The 19952-nt window shown below is 32.9% G+C and overlaps 2 protein-coding genes across 12 annotated transcripts in view; both read right to left on the reverse strand.

Moving 5' to 3' along the window:
* Window positions 1–12816: 12816 nt before the first annotated feature.
* On the reverse strand, window positions 12817–18180 carry LOC133666620 (uncharacterized; the record flags this gene model as incomplete). Its single annotated transcript, XM_062078886.1, has 1 exon — window positions 12817–18180. A coding segment is annotated over one exon (444 nt), but the record flags the coding sequence as incomplete, so codon positions are not given.
* Window positions 12817–19952, reverse strand: part of LOC108000936 (LIM domain-binding protein 2) — a 74389-nt gene continuing 67253 nt past the window's right edge. For 4 of the 11 annotated variants that reach the window (XM_062077816.1, XM_062077815.1, XM_062077813.1 and 1 more), the window contains 3 exons: window positions 18762–18886; window positions 18447–18689; window positions 12817–18351 (listed from right to left, as the gene is read on the reverse strand). In XM_062077816.1, the coding sequence (XP_061933800.1) occupies window positions 18250–18351; window positions 18447–18689; window positions 18762–18886 (470 nt within the window). In that variant the 3' untranslated portion in view covers window positions 12817–18249. Of the gene's footprint in view, window positions 18887–19952 lie in introns of all 11 variants that reach the window. The other 7 variants (XM_062077811.1, XM_062077808.1, XM_062077806.1 and 4 more) reach the window with 2 other exon arrangements.

Raw genomic sequence — 19952 nt, forward strand, 5'->3', positions numbered from 1 at the left:
CAAAAAAATCCAAATAAGTTATTTGATAAACAAATGAATAAATTAATATAGGAATAAATAAATATTTTAATATAATATTAAACATAAAAAATAAATAAAAAAATGTACAAATAAATCAATAGACAAATGAATAAATATATAAAAAAATACGTAAACAAAGAAATCTCTAATTCAGTAAAAACATAAATGAACAAAACAAAACAAAAAATTATTAGAATAAATATATTAATGAATAGTTAATAGAATTAAAAAAATAAGTAAAGAAATTAAAATAATTAAAGAAATAAGTAAATAAGAAAATAAATAAAGAAAAATTTGATTGATACATTGATAAACAAATTAAAGAAGATTACAAATAAATTTGTAGACTTAGAAATAAGTTACTGAATATATGATAAATAAATAAATACATAAAAATGTTAATAAATAAATAAATATGTATTAATAAATAAAAAATGCAAAAAATAATGTTTATAATTTATTCTATATTCAAATAAATATATAAATACTTAAATAAATGAAAGAATAAATAAAAAAGTATATCAATGCATATATAAATGAACAAAGTAAAAAATTTTATAAAAAAATCCAAATAACTTATTAGACAAACAAATAAATAAATTAATACAGGAGTAAATATTTTAATTCATATAAACATGGACAAAATAAAAAGTGTACAAATAAATTAATAAATAATATAATAGAGAAATGAATAAATATAAGAATGAATAAATATATAAAAAAAATAGATAAATGAATTTATAATTCAATAAAAACATAAACAAAACATGAACAAAACAAAACAAAAATTTGTTATATTTTCTTAGTTTTTTCTTAGTTTTTTTAATTTTCACAAAATTGTTAAAATGAACATATCAATGAATAGTTAACAGAATTAAAGAAATAAATAAAGAAATTAAAATAATTAAAGAAATAAGTAAGTAAACAAGGAAATAAGTAAAGAAAAATTTGATAGATTGATAAACAAATTAAAAAAGATTACAAATAAATCTGTAGATTTAGAAATAGGTTGAATATATCATAAGTAAATAAATACATAAAAATGTTAATAAATAAATAAATATGTATTCATAAATGAAAAATGCAAAAAACTGTTTATAATTTATTCTATATTTAAATAAATATATAAATACTTAAATAAATGAAAGAATAGATAAAAAAGTATATCAATGCATACATAAATGAACAAAGTAAAAAAACTTATAAAAAAATCCAAATAACTTATTAGATAAACAAATAAATAAATTAATACAGGAGTAAATATTTTAATTCATATAAACATGGACAAAATAAAAAGTGTACAAATAAATCAATAAATAATATAATAGAGAAATGAATAAATATATAAAAAAAATAGATAAATGAATTTATAATTCAATAAAAACATAAACAAAACATGAACAAAACAAAACAAAAATTTGTTATATTTTTCTTAGTTTTTTTTTCCAAAAAATTATTAAAATAAATATATCAATGAATAGTTAACAGAATTAAAGAAATAAGTAAATAAAGGAAATAAATAAAGAAAAATTTGATAGATATATTGATAAACAAATTAAAGAAGATTGCAAATAAGTTTGTAGATTTAGAAATAGATTATTAAATGTAATAAATAAATAAATATATAAAAATAAATAAAAGAAGTATTTATAAATGAAAAATGCAAAAAACTGTTTATAAATTATTCTGTAATCAAATAAATGAATAAATATATAAATATTATAGATAAATATTTAAATAAATGAAGAAATAAGTAAATAAATATATCAATGCATACATAAATAAATAAAATAAAAAAACTTACAAAAAAATCCAAATAAGTTATTTGACAGATAAGTAAATAAATTAATACAAGAATAAATAGATATTTTAATATAAACATGGCAAAATAAATAAAAATATATACAAATAAATCAATAGACAAATGAATAAATACAAAAATGAATAAATATATAAAAAAAATAGATAAATAAATCTATAATTCAATAAAAACATAAACAAAACATGAACAAAACAAAACAAAAATTTGTTATATTTTTCTTAGTTTTTTTTTCCAAAAAATTATTAAAATAAATATATCAATGAATAGTTAACAGAATTAAAGAAATAAGTAAAGAAATTAAAATAATTAAAGAAATAAATAAATAAAGAAGGAAATAAATAAAGAAAAATTTGATAGATATATTAATAAATAAATTAAAGAAGATTAAAAATAAATTTGTAGATTTAGAAATAGGTTATTAAATATATAATAAATAAATAAATAAATAAAAATGTTAATAAATAAATAGAAGAAGCATTCATAAATGAAAAATACAAAAATTGTTTATAAATTATTCAATAATCAAATAAATGAATAAATATAAATATTTAAATAAATGAAAAAATAAAGAACATGCAAATATATAAAACAAATTATATGAGGGAGTAAATAAATAAATAAATGAAATATCTACATAGATATTTAAATATAAATTAAATATAACAATGAAATCTATAAATACATTGTTTATTAAATGAGTAAATAAATATAAAAATAATCAAATAAATAAATAACTAAATAAATTTATATATAAATTGAACGAATAGAACAAAAAATCTATAAAATATATATGAATACATCATATATTTATATGACAAATGGACAAATAAATATATAACAATTATATTATGCAGAAATAAATTTATAAATAATTATATACAAAATGATAAATTAATAAAAAATAAATTTCATGTTATTTATTTATATATATTAATATATTTTATGTTTTACACAAATGAATAATTTAATGAAATTGATAAAAAAAGTTTAGAAATAAATCATTAAAAAAATAAATAATTCAATAAATAAATTCGATAAATCGATAATCGATAAATATAGTAACAAATAAATTAATTAATAAAAAAATGTATAAATATATAAATGAAATAAATAAATAATAAATTAAAATTTAATAATACGTAAATATATTAATATTTCACTATTAATATTATTAATTAGAATAAATAAAATATATTATACAATTTTCTGTGCGATTTCGATTATCGAATTAATGAAGGACACCAGCCAATCACAAAGCCGGTAAGAATATTTTGGCGCGCGACATCAGTCTACCGTGGAAAGTCACCGAGTGCGGACGCGTGATTGAAACCGGCTTCGAAAATTCTACTACGCAGTAAGTAATTTTGATCATATTTTATCATCGAATTCATAAATTATTATCATTTTCGTTCATTTAACAATTTATTTATTACTGGAATATCGAAATTAATTATTATTTTCAATTGCTTTGGTTTTTTCCGTCAATCCTTTCCGTCGAGATTACCGGTCTTCGTTCAATCGCGATTCGAATTCACTTATTGCGTCATCTTAATATAATTTTTTCATATATTCGTTTTATTTATTTTTTTACGATTTTGAGAAATTCATTTGTTCAATTTTCCCGATAATTTGGAAGTTTGAAAAATGGCTTATAGTATGGACACATTATGTCGATATATCATTGATGATATATTAGTTATATCTATTAATGAATAAATTTAATAAAATAAATTAAAATTAATTTATTCAGAATAATTTTTTATAATCTTTTTATTCATATTGAAACGAATATATAAAATCAATTTTATTTTATTATATACGTAATACGTATCATATCGATAATACGTATTTTATATCGTATTTCGTATCTAAACACGTCTCTTTCCAATGTTTATGTATTTTTTTCCTTTTCGTTCAATGCTCCAGGCACATTATTTGTTTTCATAATATCGTTCTTCCAAGTATTTGAGGATTTGCGTTTTTTGTCATATGTTTCGACAGGTTTCGACACGTTTCGACCTGCCGAATTCCTGCGCGCGCATCTTGGATCGCTTGATTAATTCGATAATCGAAATAGTGACATTGCGTGCATTGTACTATCGATATTCGGTAGTTATTAGAAACTTTATTACTCCTTGAGGTGTGTGATTTTTTCGTTACGTAGAACGTGCATAATTTCTTTTATAAGTGTATATTATTTATAATTCGTGCATTATTATTCGATAAAAAAAACGTATTCTTTATCGAATATGATAATTTATTTCTATAATTGCAATCTTTCGATAGTTGAATAGTTCGTTATTCTTTATTCATTCATTTGAGGGTTAGAATTATGATTAATTCATACGTATGCATTTCTAAGATGGAATTTGTGTTCGAATCTTGTTTTATTTTTAATGTGTGATCGATTAATTTTATTTTATTTAATTTCATATATATATTTTAAAATTCTTATTTTTTTTTTACACAGATTATTACTCGATTACTGGTCTAACTTGAAAGGCGGGAAAAATTCCAATATGGACGCCATCATAGTTTTTGAAGAAGTTTGATATTTCACTTGCGTATCGTATGTACTTATTCTATTTTTATTCGATCGTTTTTTATATATTTTTATATACTTTATACTAATTTCAGAGTATATTATAATGTATATTTATAATGAACATTCACCACAATTATTAATAGTTTTAAATTAATAATATATATTCTTTTTTTATTTATAAATTTATAAAATTTTATTTATAAAAAATTGACAATCCATAGTAAAAATAGTAATTTTTTCTGAAATAAATATTTAATAGAAAAAAAGAAGAAAGATGGAATATGGAAAAATTTTTGCTTTTTCCATATAATTTCATCTCCTCCTTTTCCCCATAATAATACATCTTTATTTTCAGACAATTTTTGTGATCGCGCGCAATGCGATCGATAGATTCAGTGTTTGTTTCGTAACAGTTATTACAATCGAGAAATTAGAGTCAGTGTTTATTCGTCGAAATTAAACGGACATGTTAATAATATTTTATTTTTATTGTTTTTTTATTTTTAATATTCGTTTGCGGTACAGGGTAGAGTCAGTGCTTCTCGAAGGAATAATTTCTATCGGATTTCAATTTTAAAAAATATTTTTGATCGCGTGCAATGCGATCTGTAGAATCAGTGTTTGCTCCGTAATAGTTTTTTAAGTATTTTAGTGCGCAATAACTTCAATTAAATCATCATAATTATTCGCGAAATTAGAGTCAGTGTTTGTTCGTCGCCTATGTTTTAAATGGACGCGATGGTAGTTTTGTATTTTTTATTTTATTTTTTTAAATATTCGTTTTCGTAGAGGGTAGAGTCAGTGTTTCTCGAAGGAATGAGGCAATCATCCACCACGCGAAGAGGTAATTATTATATATTTTCCAGTTCAACTTTTTCAAATAGTTGCAAATAATCATTATTGTGTTTTAATTATAATTTTTCATGTTTTGTTAGTGCAGTTTCCACTTCTTCGTAATGATGACATTTTGGGCCACGACAGTGTAAATACTTCGCATCTATTGGTAAGTCGCATGCATTTATGTTCCTCTGGTCACTCAATCATGTCGTAGGACGAAAGGTCCTAATCGACACGGGTGATTGGTTATATACGTAGATTTTTGCACGAGCACAATGACCACGGGTATTCATCATATCCGTGAATAGTAACATTTCTTTCTTTGTGTTTTATTTATTAGAGCAGGATAGATCTTCTTGCACGTCGCGTTTAAGATGATATTGATAGTTAATATGATATAATATGTCTAGTTATTTTAGTATTATTAATATGAATGATAGAAATAATTAGTTTGATCGTTTTTTGAGTTGAAAAATGTTTCGATAATCATTTGTAAAATGAAAGTTAAATAAACTATATGAATCGAACATTTATGAATAAAAATAAATATTCGAATAAATAAAAAGTGTTGAATTGATTTTAATTAAATCCCTTATAGTGAAGAAATCGGATGTCCTCCGATTTCGTTATATAATGGGTAAAAATTTCAATTATACAGTAATAAAATTCATATTATCATTAGTGCGATAATAGTTTTCAATTTTTCATCGTGATATTTTATTATTTGCTTATATTAATTTTATTGCTATGAATTTAAATATGATTTGATATATTTTATTTTTTATATAAAAAAAATATATATATATTTATATATGAAATGTTATGTGCAAGAAGATATTTCGCGACAAGTAGATTTCTGAATCAGAGCAAAAAGTTTTGTATATTGTTTTTCATTTTCGAACATATGCTCTGATGAAGAGATCGCTTGAGGTTGTTTTCATTAATATTCCATTTAGAGTCAATTATTTTTTATTATTAATTATGACATATAAATTTATATTTTTATTTTTTAATAAAATTAACAATTCAATAATTCATTAAATTTAAATAAGAATAAATGATTTAGTAAAAATTGAAATAAAATAATATAATTTTAGCCCGTTAGATTTGCACTAATATTTTTTTTTAGTTCAGGATTTTCAGGTTTAACCCTTTCCATGTCTGTTGCCAGGATCTCATTCACGTGCCCAAGTGCTACTTGTGTGAGAGAGAGGCAATGGACATGATGATTTTAGTTTATAAGCTAATAAAAAATTTTTCGCGATTGACGATGCGTTAGTGTATCGTGCACGATGTAGTTTCCACATTATGTGTGTATGTGGTTAGGCTGTGGAATTGCGTCGTTCCGTTTATCATTCCATGTAGATATATTATAATTTGAATATTATAATTTGAAATATTCACGATTAATCTCGGTAATTTCCAATAATAATTTATACGCAGTGTTATAATTCTTATTTTTAAATTACGATAATGACGATTTAATTTCCTTAAAAAGAGCATTTCATTAATAAATATAATTAAAATTGACATGTACATGTGTTTTTACCGCGTTTTACGCAATGATCGCTAGCCATCGTCAATCGATTTCAGGAAAATGGTACGTAAAGTTAGAGCGTGCAAGTAGTATGCCAAGCTCGGGTGTCGGAGGCGTCCCGGGACGCTTTCCCTAGTGTAGGCTTTTGCGCCCGAGTATTATGTGTGAAAATCGTGGAATGAATGTGTTGGTGTGCCTGTTTTGCCATTTTGTAAATATAGGGCTAGGTAGGATAGGTAGTATACTTCTGGTATGTCTGTTAATTATAAGTAGGTAGGGCCGGACAAGTTGTCACAGTCTCTGGTCGGGTAGGCGCGTTTTCGTGTGACAACTTGTTTCAGGAAATATAATTTGAAAAATCGAGAATGAAGCTGAAAATACGAATGGAGCGTGCCATTCGTATATAGCTTTATTCACCGATTTTTCGAATTCCCGCGGTCGTGGTCGCGAGATAAATTCGAAACGAACGTTGCGCTCGAGATTCTGCATGTGTACGATCGACGATCATTATGATCGTTACTCGTCCATGTGCATTTAGCTTCCGCGACTTAGCCTTTTTTTTTCTTTTTTTCTTTGATTTGCGATCAGTAAATCTCGAGCCTAGATTTAAGTTTCAGCGAGCATTGCGCTCGAAGGAGGAAGACCGAAGAGGCCTCGACAAACTGTCGCGAAGAGGGCTGCAACGAATGGCTTCTCATTTTTTGGATCTGTTTGTTTTTGGTCCAAAGAATGGGAAGTCATTGTTACTATTTTGTCATTGTGCTCGTTTTAGTATATGTAGTAATTGTTTGTGTTGTCTGGCCGATTTGCATGCCGGCCCATCGTCCAGATCCGGTTATGGGCATCGCGATTTCTTATTAGTGTTGCGATTGATTAATAACGGGTTGAATTAGAGTTGCGTTTTAAATTTCGCGTTTGCATTAGTGTTGCGTAAAATGAGAATCGCGTTTATATTAGTGTTGCGAATTATATAACATGATATATCGCGATTTTTTTTTTATTATTAATTGTTACAGTTCCTTATAAAATAATATTATATTTTATATCACTTGTTATTAAATTCTTTATTTTTAATTGATAATAGCTTTTTAATTATGCAGAAATAACGATTTAATTTGATTAAATTAAATTTGTTTTAAATAGTAATGTTGCGTTGACAAATAATCGCGTTTTTTCAAGTAGTGTTGCGAATATCGAATGCCCAAATTTCTTCCACTAAGATTGTGGAAATATTCCTGTTCCTGAATCACCTTAAGTGGCTAAAAAAGCTACAAGGGTGGTTGTACGACAGCAGTCATTAAGGAGACTGCACTGGATTTTGCGTCATTAGTTGCGTCATTATTTAAATTCGAGTGCATAGAGTAGTGTTGCGTAAATAATTGAGTTTCACGAATATTTAGTTTTTTTTATATTTTTTTTATCATTTGTAAATTTAATAATATCGTAAATACATTAAAGCACTCATCGCGTTTGATTTTTAAAAAAGAGATTAGTTTGTTAACGTTGCGATATAAAATGAACATTCCACTCGCGGTTTTTGTTCGGGTTCATATCGAGTGGAAGATATTTTTATTATAGTAGCCCTTCTGGCTACTAAATTCTTTTCTTTTTTTTTCTTTAATTTCTTTTTACTATATTTTTTGCAATCAATGGTGGTGAATGTTCATATGTAAAATTTACAGATCAATTAATTATCTTTTTGTTCTTTTTTTTTTAATTATTATACTAATTCTTTAAATCAGTTTGTTTCAGGTACGCTAAAAAACACCAATTACATATTTCAAAAAAATGTATTATTTCTATTTATCACTAATTAATATCTTATGGAATTTTATTAATTATTTGTATAGTTTAATTTGTTTCAGAGACTATTGGGGTCAAAGAAGGTGCATATTTCGTATAATATTCCTTTCCCTTTTCCTTTTCCTTTCCTTAATGGTATCGATATCTATCTATAGGAGAGACGCCTAAACAAATCTTAGATTTTTATATAGGTAGATAGATAGCTCATAGGTATTTCGAGCATTAAGAAAGGCAGTAAGAAAACATTTAGATTCTATCTATGTTGGGATTAAAGTATGATCGAAAAATTTATTTGTATATTTGTTGTTTTTGTATAATATTAGAAAAATAAGATTAAGATGTAAATAGTGATAAATATAAGATCACAAAAGATTAATAAAAATTTTAACAAATATGAGTTTCTACACGATATATGAAATGAAATATATAAAAAATTATTGTAGTAACTTATATTTTATAAAGAATTTTTACTAATTCTTTGTATCGAAGATTAATTTAATGAGTGTGGAATGAATGTGAAGTGAGTATAGAATTAAATGAGAAATACATATATTTGATATAATTCTTTTGGTTTTATTGAAAATTTTTTGTAAATAAATTCGTCTATCTGTAAATAAGTCTTTGTATTTATGTATAAGAAAATAATTGCAAACTTATGTTAAGTATTTTGAAACCTTAGAAAGTATGATTAATTACATTTAGAATTAACATATTTCTAAGGATATTTAATTAATGAAGAGTTTATGAAATTGTTATAATATTAGTAGTTGGCTTGTAGAATTGCTGTAAAAAAGTTGCTTAAAGTAGAATTTGTAACTGCATGCATAATTAATGGTAATGTTAATGGTAATTAATGGTATTTAGTGGTGATATTAAGACTGGTAGTGGTCAATAATATAAGTATAAGTCTATATGAAATATATTTATTTTTTATTCTCTTTTTTGGTTTATTTTAAATTATCAATATTTTATATTCTCATGGCAATGAACGTATAAAATATTGATATGAAATATATGTGTTGCATATGTATCTTTATATGTGTCATATGTATATATGTCTCATATAAAATTATATACGTTACATTAAAATATTTCAATTTTACTTTCAGGTGTAGCTTATCATGTCGGTTTTCCTTAGAATTCCTTTTGTTGTTTGTATTGCAAAACGATCAAAATTTGAAGTGTTTTGGAAACCAAAGGAAAATTACACCAAAAGGAAAATTTGTCATTGATTTAAAATAAATTTTTGCGCAAAAGGAGGGTGGATGGGACGTCGTGGCTAGGGTTGGGTCTCCAATTCGCTGCAACCTCCAAACCGGTGAGACCTGGGAAATCATTATTATTTACTATACAATTCATAGTTATATCATATGATAGAATTATGAATTTTATAGCAAATAATATGAGCTAATTGGCTGCGAACGCGATTATTTTTTTAATTATTAAGTTTTATTGAATTATTTATAACATCTTAATTTTTTTAAAAAGTTATGATGTTATAATTTGTTTGCAATGAGCATTTTATTGTTATTAATTCGAAACATTTTTTTTCGAGAGTGAGATGTTAATCTCATGAGATATTATGTATATTTCGTATCTTCTTTATGGATTGAGTTTCGATTATAAGTCTGTTTTATCCACGATATATCTTTAACACTCAGAAGATGGTGCTGATAGTCAATTCTTATTCTATTTCTATCTTTCTCTTGGTATTTGTCTGTATGTGTTTTGAACGACACTCTACAGATGGCACTGATGTTCCAATTTTTTTCTTTACCTTTGTCTTTCTCCCTCTGTATTGGCTATTTGTCTATATTTGGTTTTAAGGTTCGAGGTAAAGGATATGATTATTGAATACACTTTCTCATCGTTTTTCTTTTAAAATTATGTTTTGTAATCTTTTGTGCAGGATAATTCGCTTTAAATTGCGAAATTTTTGTAATGATTGTAATTGAAACTTAAATTTGAATATGAAATTAAATTATATGCAAATCAAAAGTTTGAAAACTAGAAATATTTTTCTTTTTTTTTTTTTCTTATTCAATAATTTATATATGTTTATACGTACAAAATGTATACTATCTTTTCGAAATATGAAGAGGAGATCCTAAACGACGATTCGAATATCATTTTTTTATTAACGTTTTGTCAGTTACAATTTTGATTACATACATATAATGTGAATTCTTCTTTAAACACATGTCGCTATGATACAAATGACGAGGATAAAAATTTGGAGTGCGTAAAAATGTAATTAGATGACAATAATTTTTTTTTCTTTCTTTCTTGTGTTTTCCCTTAACTACCCTATTGGTCATGGCGATGGGTCAACTTTGAATGTATATTAATATAATATACCGAGCTGGCCCATGTCCACTGAGGGTAAAGTGTTAATTACTTCTTGATCGCATTTATCATTTTCTTTTTTTTTTTTTCTTACGATATCTCTTTTAAATCGTCTCTAATTCGCTACTTCATTTCTCTCTTCCTTTTATACACTATTATCGGAGTACACCTGTCGCTCAAGACTGGTCCAGTAATTACCGATTGACCGATGCGTTGATCAAGAATCTCGAATATTGTTCACACCGACCATATAGGCACGGATTAGCGCCAAATTCAAAGGACAGAATATATTTACAGATGAACAAACGATTCGCCCAAGTATAGCGTCGCTTGTGGACGTTATATTTTATATACACGTTCGGTGCACTTCTCCTTCGTATCTTCTCTAACATTCTTACACCTTTCGTTCGCACCCTCCACCCCTCGTGTCCTGATCCAATAAATATCTAAGTACGGATACTTTCTTCGATGAAATCAAAATATCAAGAATAATAATCTCTCGAAGAAAATCTACTAATAACGACAACATCCTTCCATCCCTGACTATTATCGCGCGAAAATGACAGGAAGCAAGACACGAGGGGGTTGTAGCGCATTTCAAATTATTGCCATCAGTGGCGAGAATCGAACGTGCGACGATCTCGCGATGAAATAAATTACGAAAGAAAACTTCAGTATTGGGTACACTGCGGTTCACGCGAGAAAGAATAGAGAAGCTCGACTCGATTTCCAAGTAAAGGATTTCCAGAATTTGGAAGGTTAATTTGCCTCCTCCGAATGTGATGATAAATCGAAACAATTTGCAATATTAACGGCATTTCCGCATTTTACGGGGATTATTGATCGTTGCTAAATAATTACTTGGAATATCCTCGATCGTACATCAGAATCGGAGGAATTGAGACTAATCAGCCGTTTCACGTACCTTGATTACCTTTCGAATTTTTAATTGCTCAACAAGAGGAAGAAAGGTTTTACTTTTATTTTCTAAAATTCGCGTGATCGATCCAAAATAATGTTTTCGAGCAAGATATCTTTGTTTGCGAGCCGATATTCGACTCGAGATATTTCCTCTTTCATACTCTTCCATATGGATCTACCGTGGACGGAAAGAGATATCTTTTTTTTTCTTAGAATTATGAATCGCAATTGATTTTCAAGAGCATTTTCAGGACTAAGGGTAAGAGGGATGACAAATTTTGGCAGAATTTGAACGTATCGTAAGGAAGACGTCTTCGTTATTACAGTTGATAATCATATTAATCTTAATCATTTCGATCGAAATGAGACGATGTAATATCCCAATTGTCGAATTTTTAAAAATCGGGAATAAAGAATTAGAACGAAACAATGTAATTAAGGAAAAACAAACTTTTTCGTTGTTTTTCTTCTTGCGATAAAATAAATATATATATATATATATTTCAAAGAACAATGAAACAAATCAACGAAGGAACACCGATTCCTTGCAAATTAATGCGAGATCTCTACGTTTACCATCGATTTACCTTCGCTGAAACCGTTAAATTTAATCGTGTCTATCCCTTTCTACTTTATATTCGATCACGAGATGGCGAAAGATCTTTCTTTGGATCTTGACGAATATTATCTTTTACGAAAGGAGGAAAAGAAAAGGAGAGGAAGAACAAATTGGGAAATGGTGATGAATCGTTTCGATCCTCGCCACATCTTGGCTCATAAATCTTTTTTTTCTGTTTTTCTTTTTTTCTTTTTTTTTTCTTTTTTTGTTTTTCGTATATCCTAAAAATGCATCGCCAAGATTCGAACGCGGATGTGTATGTGTATAATGTGTGTGTGTTTGTGTGCGTGTATATGTGTGTGTGTGATAATTATTCACGAATCAAGAAGAGCGAACGGACGATCAATGAACAGTACACACGTGGATAAAATCCGAATTCGTTTACTAGCAGAAAAATTTACAAAGTCGAAGAATGTACAGGGTTCGCGTGTAATGGTCGCGGTACGAAAGCGAGAGAAACTCGACAGAAGAAAATGATTTTATTTTCGTTGGAAAGTTGGTCGATGCACTTCTCGTTGGCAAAGCATAAGCAGTCCTTTTCCTCGGTCTCGCCAGCGCCAGAACACTTCCTCGTTTCGACTTCCTTTATTCTCGTTTCTCCTTTTTTTTTTTCATCCGACAACACGATAACGAGGCTAATCCGATCGGCCCGCGTTTCATCTCGAAACCTTGAAAATCTCGGCTCGTTATCCCCTCCGGCTCTCCTCCGGTGTGTGCTTTGCAAACAATTTAAAATTTGTTTTATTTTTTTTTATTCATTTATTTATTTATTTTATTTTTTTTCCCCCTTTTCATCTTCCTATTTACCCATCTCTCGCGTACTCTCGCGTATATATTTCATTCTTTCCGCTTTCTGTCTTCTGTCGCTTTGTATATTTTTTTTTTTTCATTTTCTTTTAATTCAATTCACGTTATTAGGGTATAATAATTAATTAATTAGTTAATTAATTAATTATAATAGTGTCATTATAATTCGTAATAATATACAACATTTGTCAATAGATCATTTATCCTAAAACCCACCGCATGCTCGTGTCGAAATTAATCGGTTGCATTTAATCCTACTTTCTCGCCCCCAGAAAAAAAAAGAAAGAACACCTCTCCCTCTCACACTCGCATGCGCGATTTATTATTTCATTCTGTCTCTCGTTCGCGACGCAGCCACACGCAAATCAAATCGCTCGCACAATGTTTCCTTCCCACAATGTTTCTCCTCCCGAATAATAGAACAGTGAAAAGTCGCAGTGGAAGTCAGGCATACCGCTCGAATTTTCCGATTTTTTTTTTTTTACTTTTTTATATATATATATATATATATTTTTTTAGAAGAAACACCGCACTCTCTTTTCGTTTCTCTTTTCTCTTCTTTTTTTTTTCCCCCCTTCCTTCCTTTCTCTCTCTCTTCGCACACTCTCACGCCGTGGGACTGTACTGGCATCACGCGTAACTTATCTATCTAATTCAATGATTCGTAGTCGTTAAATGTGTGGTCTCTGTGTACGTGTTACATGGTATTGCGCCTAATTGGACGACTCGCGCTTCTCTTTCCTTCGAGCAATCGTCCCCGCGCATAGCCGAAAGAGTAGTACAAACATTGAACTCGTCACTCCGCCATTTTGGTTTTTTTGGAAATTTCGCAAAGCACCGTTTTTTTCTCCTTTTTTCATTCCCCCACCTTGTTTGAAACAAAACGTACCGGGAAGGAGAACGACTGTGTGTACACGGACTGACTCTCCTGTGGTAAATTTGAATGTGTGTATGTGTATATATATGTGCGTGTGCGTGTGTGTGTGTGTGACAATGCGTGTAATACGATGACTTTGTACATATTCTCGGGGGAGGGAAAAAAAGTTTCTACCGTCCACCAAAAATCGAATCCGGCAAAAATCCGTTCATCTCGAGTGAAACCATCAGTGAAAGCGCAGAGTTCATGGACGTGATGAAACGCCGACGTTCGTGCCCTCTCCCCTATCTCTATATTATTCTTCGTGGATCCCTTTGTTTCGAAGCTGACGAGCACACGTTCGTCGATGTTCCGACCCTCTTTCACGGGATCCGAGATGAGATGAGATTCCGCGAAATTTTTATTTTATTTTATTTATTTATTTTTTTCTTTGTTTAATTTTAATCGTAACATTTTTTTTTACCACCTCGTTGGCCAAATCTTACGGTTTATTATCCCGGATGGTGAGATGATCGTTTGAATTTCGCGGCGGGTCGGAAGATTTCGGGCAACGTCGGGAGAGTTCGCGAAAATGGAAGCGAGTCGGGAAAATTCGGGCGAGATCGGAGGAGCAATGAGATATCGCGATCTCGCCCGAGCCCGCCCGAATTTTTCCGAGTCACTCCGAACCTAGGGACCCCGCGTATCTTAAAGTGTTGAAACGTGTCGACGACGCTTAGTGGCTCGAATTTCTCTGAATTTTTTTTTTTGAGGATATCTTTTCAATTTTGAAACGAATTGTATCATTGCGCGGTTTACGAGAGTGGTCTGGTTTAACTCCGTTCATCGATATTACTCAATTTGATGCTGGAATAATCTTCAAATCGAACGATAACAACGAAGCGGATAGGCAAAATATCGCAATGATTTCGCAAGAGGAATCGAGCCACGAAAGAACGTCGACTAATGATAAAAAAAAAAAAGAAATACGCATAATCATTCGAATCAGTTTGGAATCGACGACAGTTTCGAAAATCGGAATCGCAAGCAAAGCTCGTACCATGTCCTCGTGGTGACACCAATCGAAGAAAAAAGAAAGAAAATTAATAAATATATACGTCTCGATAAAACTAAAGCAATGTTCTCTTCTTACAATTAAGCGTAGCGTATTGTGAGCGACGATTATACATTATACATGACGCGAACATGTTCGAAAATTTCCTCTTTATTTGGACACGCTAATTTTCATCTATCATTCTAAATTTCCATGATCGAGCGCGATAAAACGTTGTAAAAAATGGAATACAGGAAATTCATGTGAACGTTCGTGGTCCGCGCGAAAAGCAGAAGAAGGAAAATTCGAACGAATTGACGAATAAAATGAATAGCGAGGAAAGAAAAAGAGAAAGAGAGAAAAAGAACAGAAGATAGGACGTGAAAGGTAGATTCGAAGATTCGCGTTTATTAATCGAAAAGGAATTCAATATGGCGACGAGGATTCGAGTAAAAAAAAAAAACGCCAGTGAAAAAGGTAGATATAATGCCCCGTTATACTTGGCGCGAGCTTAACAGCGAAGGAAGAGAACACAACGAATCACGAAGATTAATACAAAAATAGGAACAAACATATAAGCATACAATGAGGAACATCGTGTACAAACGTAACGCGCAAGGAACTTTAATGCTAGAATGATTCACAGTGTACGCAATCGTGCCGTGTATAAAATGTTTCGCTTCTTCTTCTTTTTTTTCTTTCTTTCTTTCTTTCTTTTTCCTCGCCGCCCATTTTCGAAAGGAGGTTTCATATACACGGTCATATTCTCGTTCGATCTCGTGAAAAGTCAAAATTTAAAGATTATCGTCGACGACGATAATTGTCTCGCGAAATTTTGTCCTCGAAAAAACGTTGCTCTTTATACAATTACATTCGACGAAAAAAAAAAGCACATGCACACCGTATAGAAAAACTCGTGAAAATTATACTTCACGAGGGTCACACAATGATTGGACGTGGATACGCGCTATGCTGGGTGTATCGCGCGTGTGACAAACCGACGAATATCGTGAAACGATAAACAGCGAGAGAGAGTATGCGCGCTCGAAGAAGAAAACGAGAATTGATTTTTTTTTTTTTAGAGCATCCCTCTCGCTCTATACTTCTCCTTTTTCTTTCCTTTCTTTTCTCTTCTTCTTTTTTTTCTTTTTTCAAAGAAAGAAAGAAACAATATATAGACGTGTGTCGAACGTTCACATTGGAAAATTAAAACATTGGCCATCTTTCTCGGACTCGTCTCGTCATCTTTCTCGTCATCGAGGTAAAGAATAGCAACAATAAAAAGGATAAAATGTTCGAAAGATTGTTGTTGTCCGCAGGGGCAATCAGGGCCTGTGCGTTGGCGTTCGATCGGGCTCCGCGCTTAAAAATTCATTTCGAATCTAAAAAGAGATAATCCGGTCTCTTACACACCCACACCCTCTCGTCATCCAATTCGATGTATCACATCACTCTTGCTCTCTCTCTCTCACACGTACGCACGCATACACACACACATACACATACATTCTTTCGCTCTCTCCTATATCTCGCATCATACGCTTGCACAATACGTACTTACGATATACCTCTTACAATATTTTATATTCATTTATTCTATTAATTATATCAATACTGTTGACGGATAGAGATTCATTCACAGCTCGCACCAGAGCGAACGATCGTCCCTGCCGTGCGCGGCGTACCGTATTACGTTCAACTTTTATCATCATCCCCCATTATTTTATCATGTGTTTCTCCTCTTCTTCTTCTTCTTCTTCGTCTTCTTCTTCTTCCTCTTCTACTTCTTCTTCTGCCTCTTCCATTTCGTTTCACCACCGACAGTCCAATCATCCTCCCCTTTCCTATTCCCTTTATTTTCTTATATACTTTGTTTCATTTGACATTAATGTTTTATCACACGCTAAACGACCGGCCCCCCCTTTGCATAATCTCGACCAAGGGGGGCCGGGTTTCACGATTCTCGCTAATGGTATTTCGGATCGTTCTGACATCGAAATGCCACGCGGATGCGTTTTGATTTGATCGGCTGCCTCCTTTGCAGCTCGACGAATTCGGAGACACCGCGCACCTCCCCTTTCTCCATTCGAGGATCGACCAACCAATAAGTTTTTCTTTGCGCGTCTGTGGTTGTACATATACATGTATGTACATACATATATACGTATATTCTTTTGCGTGCATATATACCTGTTTATGTAGCCCGCGTATCGGGGGAAACCTCGAACGGAAAACTGCGCGTCCATTCTCAGCCTCGAATCAGTAACAGCTCGGTATCTCGAACAGAGTGGATCACAAAAAACACGCGTTAAGAAAGTATCGTCATGCTCGTGAACGAAGTCGTCGTCTAAACGGGTCGATGTAAACGCGAGCGGCGCGCACTTGTCCACTTTTCTTCGTTTTCACGGAGAGTCCGTTGGTGTTCCCGAAGCGAGAGTTCGGGGAGAAATTGTTGGTCACTCCCAGCTCCCCTCCCCCCAAAAAGGAAGAGGAAAAAAGAGGAAACAACCGATCACACGCTCCTCCTCGCGCGATCAATCCCCTCTCGCTCGGCGACGAATCGAGTTTTCACTTGTGACCACGCTGTGCGAAAAAGTATTCGATCTGTTGCAAACAGATGAGCTGTTGCATCAGGCTTTGCAGCGGATCTTGGCCCTGAGACTGAGCTTGCTGCGGCTGCTGTAGCGACTGCGTCAAGCCTCCACCAGTAGGCTGAGCAGCCGGCGGCAACATGCCGCCCGGACCCGACTGCTCGGCCAACAATTGCCGCTGAAGCTGTTGCGCCTGGTAATGGGCGACCGCGACCAGCTCCGAGGACTCCATTCCCATGGAGGCTGCGGCTGCAGCCGCCGCCGCGGCGTGGCCCAATTGCACCTGCTGCTCCGTGTGATGCCCGGACAGGCCAGGCTGATGGCAAGCCAGTGGATGGGACAGGCCAACGTGTGGCAGCCTGCCGGCCGAGCACCCGGTCGAGGCTAAGTAGGCGCCGGGGAGGTTAGGGTTCTCGCCCCGCTAGGGAGCCATGTTCTTGGGCCTGCGCCCCCGTCGCCCCCTGGTGGGGGGGCGCGGGGACTCCTGGCCTCACTGGCTCACCGCGGGACTCTTCTTGTCTTGTTGCTGTTGACTGGCGTCCTGCGTCCCCTGTACACCCGCTGCTGCGCCACCCTGCCCACCTTGAACTCCCTGTAATCCCCATTGCACGTCACCCATCGACCCACGTTCCCTTGCCTCTCGTACGTTTCCTCGAGAACGATCTGTTTCGAGTGGTGGACAATTACCTGGCTGCCGGGCCCTCCTTGTGGCGGGCCGGGACCGCGGTCCGGGGGCCAAGAGTTACCCGGGGTCGGTTCCGAGTGGAACTGATGGGGATGCGGGGGCGGCCCGCCCGGCGTGTCGTGACTGTGCGGGTCCAGGCTGTTGGTGGCGTCGTACTGCGTGTTCTCCAACCTCGTGATTACCCGCTCGTCCTCCTCGCCGAAGTCCCCTCCCATCAGCGACGGTTCACCGACAACCATCACGTCCTGGATCGAAAAGGGGATCAGAGCTTGCTCCAACCGATTTGCTCGAGAAACGGGGCTATTCGAATCGCTCACCTGCGACGCCAGAGAAAAATTAGGCCCCGGTGATCTCTTTTTGCTGGGGGCGGGTGGTGCGTTGTTCCCGGGACCCGACGTACTACCCTTCCGCTTTCTCCGCTTGCTGGCCGGCCTCTGCGATTCTGAAAGAAACGGATCCAACGATGAGGGAGAGAGGTGTAGGATCATCGTGGAGTTACGCTAGCCATGTAGCAGCGCGCTAAGAAACTTCAGACCGCTACCCAGCTTTGGACCTTTCTCTCCATATCAAAGGTCTCTGACACACAGAAGCATGCATGCATCGGTGGACAGACAGATAGAGGATGATCGGCAGATCAACTGTGTGTATATATGTATATATATATATGTATGTACGTACGTACGTATGTATGTGTATATATATATATATATGTATACGTCTCTATTTTCCCCATCAGAGAAAATCAGATAAGCTACTTGGAAAAAAAAAAGTACTCTGCACTCACGTCGAATCACGTATCTTTACACAGAGAAACACGCATCGCATCGAAATAAAATCCGATGTTCTCTCGATTCTTACGATCTCTTAATACGCGCTCGGTTCCATGATTTCGCCAACCTTGAACCACGGGGGCGTAATCGAGAGGGAGCCGGTTGTTGGTCGAAACAGGAAACGCGGTTGCGGCGCATACGCATGATAAAAACGGCCGATAAGAAAAAGATGCACGCAACCATCGATCGGGGGAGAAGAGAAAGAAATAAAAAGAATCAGTGTTATCCGTCGAGAACGATCGAACGAAAGATCGTCTCGTTTCGTTACCGTTTCCTTTAAAGAAAAAGAAAAATCGCTTCGAAGACACCATTTTTTTTTTTTAAATCTCGTTTTCCCTTTTAATTTCGAGTCGGTCCCTTCGATCGACGAGCAAATTTTGAGATGACAAACGCATCCGCGTATGAATTTTACCATCGAACGTGACACGGAGAGAGAAGGAGAGACGATTAAATATTTGACGAGACGAATCTATCCCCAAATATTGCGACGAAATACGATTTCCCAACGGGTTGTGGGCACGGAAGAGATAAAGGATGAGATAATAGGGAGGGCCTCGAGGGAGGGGAAATAAAAGTTCTGGCCGTGGAAACCGATTGGAACCGAGGCCCGTGAACGCGGCAACAAGTCGACGAGGAATATTCCAAGTCGTCGAGCGATCGAAAAACGAATCCTGCGGT

This window comes from Apis cerana, linkage group LG8, assembly GCF_029169275.1.
Source record: "Apis cerana isolate GH-2021 linkage group LG8, AcerK_1.0, whole genome shotgun sequence".
NCBI lineage: Eukaryota > Metazoa > Arthropoda > Insecta > Hymenoptera > Apidae > Apis > Apis cerana.